Raw genomic sequence first — 5118 nt, forward strand, 5'->3', positions numbered from 1 at the left:
CATCCGACTCTTGGTTTCGGCTGAGGTCATGATCTCAGGGTGGTGGGATGGAGCCCACATCAGGCTCTGAGCTCAGTGTGGAGTCCGCTAGGGTTTCTCTCTCCTCTGTTCCTCCCCTCAGCGTTCTCACATATACTCACGCGTATGTGCATGCTCTCTCTAAAATAAATCTTTAAAAATAAAAAAATAATAAACTTAAAAATAGTAAATCAATAAAGATACCAGAAGAAATTTGTTTTAGGAACAAATTTACTGAGTGACATTAAACCATCCACACAGGAAGAAAGTTGGGGAGATCGGAAATAAATGACATTCGAATTCATCAAATGGTTCAGAGGGGCCTAGTTTTCCTAAGAGTCAGAAACATGGATTGTGAAAAGATGGTATACAAGACTCTTTTGTCAGAATCCGAAGGGATGGTAACTTAGGTCCAGGACAGTCAATTCAGTAATCATAACAATGTTTGAAGATGAGGGCAACAAAATTCACCTTAGAGGCACCCTAGAACCCTCCAGCTCCAGATAAGATTAATCTACTTCTTCAATGGTGGGGCCTGTGGCAGCCCTTCCAGGAGTATACCCCGTCCCACAGGAAGGCCCGGTGCATCCTCCCTGGTAGAGTTTTGTGATGATTGGGTTACACACCTGCTCCAATTCCTTTCTCTTATGATCAAACTCCTCTTTCTCAGCCAGTTGATTGGCCTCCAGCCACGAAAGGACCTCATTACATTTATCCAGTATTTTCTTTTTATCAGACTCACTAATCTTGCCCTTCAAGCCTTCATCACTCACAGCACTCTTCATGTTAAAAGCATAAGATTCTAAAGCATTTTTTGCAGAGATTTTCTCTCTCTGGACCTCATCCTCCGCTTTATACTTCTCAGCATCCAGAACCATGCGCTCAATCTCCTCCTTGCTCAGGCGGCCCTTGTCATTGGTGATGGTGATCTTATTGGCCTTGCCTGTGCTCTTGTCCATGGCTGTTACATTGAGAATACCATTGGCATCGATGTCAAAGGTCACCTCGATCTGGGGCACTCCCCTGGGTGCAGGAGGGATTCCAGTCAGGTCAAAGCGCCCCAGGAGGTTGTTGTCTCGGGTCATGGCCCTCTCGCCCTCATACACCTGGATCAATACCCCAGGCTGATTATCTGAATAGGTGGTGAAGATCTGCGTCTGCTTGGTGGGGATGGTGGAGTTGCGCTTGATCAGGACCGTCATGACGCCCCCAGCCGTTTCCAACCCTAGGGACAAGGGAGCCACATCCAACAAAAGCAGATCCTGTACCTTTTCAGACTTGTCCCCCATCAGGATGGCTGCCTGCACCGCTGCCCCATAGGCCACGGCCTCGTCAGGGTTGATGCTCTTGTTGAGATCACGACCATTAAAGTAGTCCTGCAGCAGCCTCTGAACCTTAGGGATACGAGTGGAGCCCCCCACTAACACAATGTCATGGATCTTAGCCTTATCCATCTTGGCATCCCGAAGAGCCTTCTCCACAGGTTCCAGAGTGCCTCTAAACAGGTCTGCACACAACTCTTCAAACCGGGCTCTAGTGATGGACGTGTAGAAGTCAATACCTTCATAAAGTGAATCAATTTCCAAGTTGGCCTGGGTGCTGGACGACAGGGTCCTCTTGGCCCTCTCACAGGCGGTGCGCAGCCGCCTCACGGCCCGCTTGTTCTGGCTGATGTCCTTCTTGTGCTTCCTCTTGAACTCCTCCACGAAGTGGCTCACCAGCCTGTTGTCAAAGTCCTCCCCTCCCAGGTGGGTGTCCCCAGCTGTGGCCTTCACCTCAAAAATTCCATCATCTATGGTCAGGATGGACACATCAAATGTGCCTCCACCTAGATCAAAGATCAAGACATGTCGCTCTCCCTGACCTGCTTTATCTAAGCCATACGCAATGGCAGCAGCTGTGGGTTCATTGATAATTCTTAGCACATTGAGACCTGCAATCACGCCTGCATCCTTGGTGGCCTGGCGTTGAGAATCATTGAAATAGGCTGGTACAGTGATCACAGCATTGGTAATGGGGTGGCCCAAAAAAGCCTCAGCAGTCTCCTTCATCTTTGTCAGTACCATAGAAGAGATTTCCTCAGGATAGAAAGCTTTTTTCTCCCCTTTGTATGACACCAATACCTTGGGCTTGCCTCCTTCATTGATTACTTGAAAAGGCCAAAGTTTCATATCTGATTGCACCACAGGATCATTAAACTTCCTGCCAATCAGACGTTTGGCATCAAAGACAGTGTTCTGCGGATTCATGGCTACCTGGTTCTTGGCAGCATCCCCAATGAGCCGCTCGGTGTCCGTGAAGGCCACGTAGCTGGGGGTGGTGCGGTTGCCCTGGTCGTTGGCAATGATCTCCACCTTGCCGTGCTGGAACACCCCCACGCAGGAGTAGGTGGTGCCCAGGTCGATGCCGATGGCCATTCCCTTAGCAGCAGCCATGGTCTTCCGAGGCCTGAGAAGAAAAAATGAGGTAAAGTTTTGGCACAGTGCTTTTTTATTTTATTACTTTCAATTGTGGTAAAATACACATAATTTGAAATTTACCATCTTAACTGTTTTTTAAGTGTCCTGTTCAGCGGTAAGTTCATTCATATTGTTGACCAACCTCCAGAAAACTTTTTAACTTGCAAACCTGAAATTCTATACCCATTAAAGCCACTCTCCATTCCCCTCCTCTCTCCGGCAACTACTATTCTACTTTCTGTCTCTATCAGTTCGACTACTATTAATAGAATTACATAGCAATTTCTTCTTTGTGACTGGCTTATTTCACATAGAAAGATATCCTCAAAGTTCATCTATGTTACAGCATGTGTCAGTTTCTTTACTTCTTAAAGCTGAATAATATTCATTATAAGTATATAACACATTTTGCTTATTTATTCATTCCCTCCTTGGACACTTGGCTGCTTCTACCTTATGGCTATTGTGAATAATGCTGCCATAAATTCGGTGTACAAGTATCTTTTTCCAGTCCCTTCTTTCACAGAGAGTGCTTTTTGGACTAAAGTATTCTTAGCCAACTGGAAGCAAATGGGAGGCAGTTAGCATATACTGTGTTCAATTTTCACAGGGCCTAACTATCTGTGATGTTTATTCTGCGATTGTACCTGTCCTCCTGCTGAACTAAGATTATTTTATATTCTGGTCTCCTCAGGAGACATTAATCTCCACACTTCGATTTAGCTACCTTCCACAGCTCCCTTACCCTCAATTAGGGATTTGTCGGGAGTAATATTGGGCCAGTCTGAAAATGGCTGCTTGGAACCCAATCAAACCCTCACAAACTTTCTCAGACGAGACTGAGCGCCAACAAGCAATCTTTCTCCAGTCTCTCGAATAACTCCTATCTAAAGACACTAACAGATCAGCTCCCCCACCTCTTTCCAGCCCCACTGACAAATCCCACCCACCTTGGCTCTTACCAAAGGATTCCCCTTCCCTGATTGGTCAATACCCCATTACCTTAGACTAAAACTATAGAACGTTACAGCACTTTCTCAAACACGGATCTATTAATTTTGCCTACTGCCATTCCATTTCAGTGAGAGCCCTCCAGGCTCACCTATTGTCCCGCCGCCTTCGATCCAGTTTGATAATGTTCTGATTGCGGAGCCCCTGAGGGTGGGGGCTCCTTCAACATCCAAAATGCGCAGCCGGTGTTCCCCCACCCCCCACCCGCCCCGCCCTACAACTTTGAGCGGACTCCGGTCCTACCATCCCGATTGCTTACTAACCCATGAGGTCAGAGGCAGCACCCCCATTGTAACGCGTCTAGGGGAGCAGCGTCAACACTGCCGCCTCCACCCTGCCTCCCTCCCTCCCAGCCCCTCCCAGCCCCTCCCACCTCCTCGCACCGACCCCACCCTCCCCGAAGCCTTGCCAGCCTCAGCAAGCCCCAGAAGAGTCTGGAGAGTTCTGGGAGGGGCGGCACCCTGGACGCCGATTGGTCCCAGAAAGCCTGGAGGCAGGACGCGAGACGAAACCCGTGGAATATTCCGGACCTGGCAGGCCCGCAGGGCTCCGCGATTGGCCGAGGACGGGAAAGGCGGGGCCGGACGAAGCGTTATAAACACAGAGCCGCCGAGCCGCTGACAAACAGCAAACCTGCCGAAAAGACAGCGGGCGCTCCTGTGGCGTCCGCCAGCGCAACTTTCGCAGACCCACCGCGTCCGGATCCCGCACGTTCTCGAGTTCGCAGCTTCAGAAAAGACCGAACTCCTCGTCGCGGATCCCGACCGCCTTTCACAAAGCCTGAACCTGAGCGCGGGGCAAGGGAGCAGGACAGCGGCATGGCGAAAACCGCGGCCATCGGCATCGACCTGGGCACCACCTACTCCTGCGTGGGGGTGTTCCAGCACGGCAAGGTGGAGATCATCGCCAACGACCAGGGCAACCGCACCACCCCCAGCTACGTGGCCTTCACGGACACCGAGCGGCTCATCGGGGATGCGGCCAAGAACCAGGTGGCGCTGAACCCGCAGAACACCGTGTTCGACGCGAAGCGGCTGATCGGCCGCAAGTTCGGCGACCCGGTGGTGCAGTCGGACATGAAGCACTGGCCTTTCCAGGTGATCAACGACGGAGATAAGCCCAAGGTGCAGGTGAGCTACAAGGGGGAGACCAAGGCGTTCTACCCCGAGGAGATCTCGTCCATGGTGCTGACCAAGATGAAGGAGATCGCCGAGGCGTACCTGGGCTACCCGGTGACCAACGCGGTGATCACCGTGCCGGCCTACTTCAACGACTCGCAGCGCCAGGCCACCAAGGACGCGGGGGTGATCGCGGGCCTGAACGTGCTGAGGATCATCAACGAGCCCACGGCCGCCGCCATCGCCTACGGCCTGGACAGGACCGGCAAGGGAGAGCGCAACGTGCTCATCTTTGACCTGGGCGGCGGCACCTTCGACGTGTCCATCCTGACGATCGACGACGGCATCTTCGAGGTGAAGGCCACGGCCGGGGACACCCACCTGGGAGGGGAGGACTTTGACAACAGGCTGGTGAACCACTTCGTGGAGGAGTTCAAGAGGAAGCACAAGAAGGACATCAGCCAGAACAAGCGGGCCGTGAGGCGGCTGCGCACCGCCTGCGAGAGGGCCAA

At 51.6% G+C, this 5118-nt stretch overlaps 2 protein-coding genes across 4 annotated transcripts in view; one reads left to right on the plus strand and one right to left on the minus strand.

Annotated features, from left to right (window-relative positions):
* Positions 1-237: 237 nt before the first annotated feature.
* On the minus strand, positions 238-3814 carry LOC116628285 (heat shock 70 kDa protein 1-like). Of its 3 annotated transcripts, none has more exons than XM_032398523.1 (2): positions 3752-3814; positions 238-2466 (listed from the first exon to the last, which is right to left on the minus strand). In XM_032398523.1, exon 2 carries the CDS (start codon positions 2451-2453, stop codon positions 528-530), a length of 1926 nt encoding a protein of 641 aa, XP_032254414.1. In that variant the 5' UTR covers positions 2454-2466; positions 3752-3814; the 3' UTR covers positions 238-527. The 3 variants fall into 3 exon arrangements, with proteins under 3 accessions (XP_032254414.1, XP_032254413.1, XP_032254412.1); XM_032398522.1 differs by lacking the exon at positions 3752-3814 and adding an exon at positions 3580-3667; XM_032398521.1 differs by lacking the exon at positions 3752-3814 and adding an exon at positions 2559-2615.
* Positions 3815-4103: 289 nt separating this feature from the next.
* Positions 4104-5118, plus strand: part of LOC116628244 (heat shock 70 kDa protein 1-like) — a 1238-nt gene continuing 223 nt past the window's right edge. Inside the window, exon 1 of the mRNA XM_032398463.1 lies at positions 4104-5113. Coding sequence (XP_032254354.1) covers positions 4307-5113 — 807 coding nt within the window. The 5' untranslated portion in view covers positions 4104-4306. The remainder of the gene's footprint in view (positions 5114-5118) is intronic.

Source organism: Phoca vitulina, unplaced genomic scaffold (assembly GCF_004348235.1).
Source record: "Phoca vitulina isolate PV1807 unplaced genomic scaffold, GSC_HSeal_1.0 scaffold116, whole genome shotgun sequence".
NCBI lineage: Eukaryota > Metazoa > Chordata > Mammalia > Carnivora > Phocidae > Phoca > Phoca vitulina.

What these genes read in the sequence shown, in the direction of transcription:
- LOC116628285 (XM_032398521.1), bottom strand. Translation starts at nt 2,602, where the DNA reads ATGAACTTACCGCTGAACAGGACACTTAAAAAACAGTTAAGATG. An exon ending in CTTAAAAAACAGTTAAGATG is followed by an intron (nt 2,467 to 2,558) that starts GTAAATTTCAAA and finishes TTTTCTTCTCAG; the next exon opens with GCCTCGGAAGACCATGGCTG.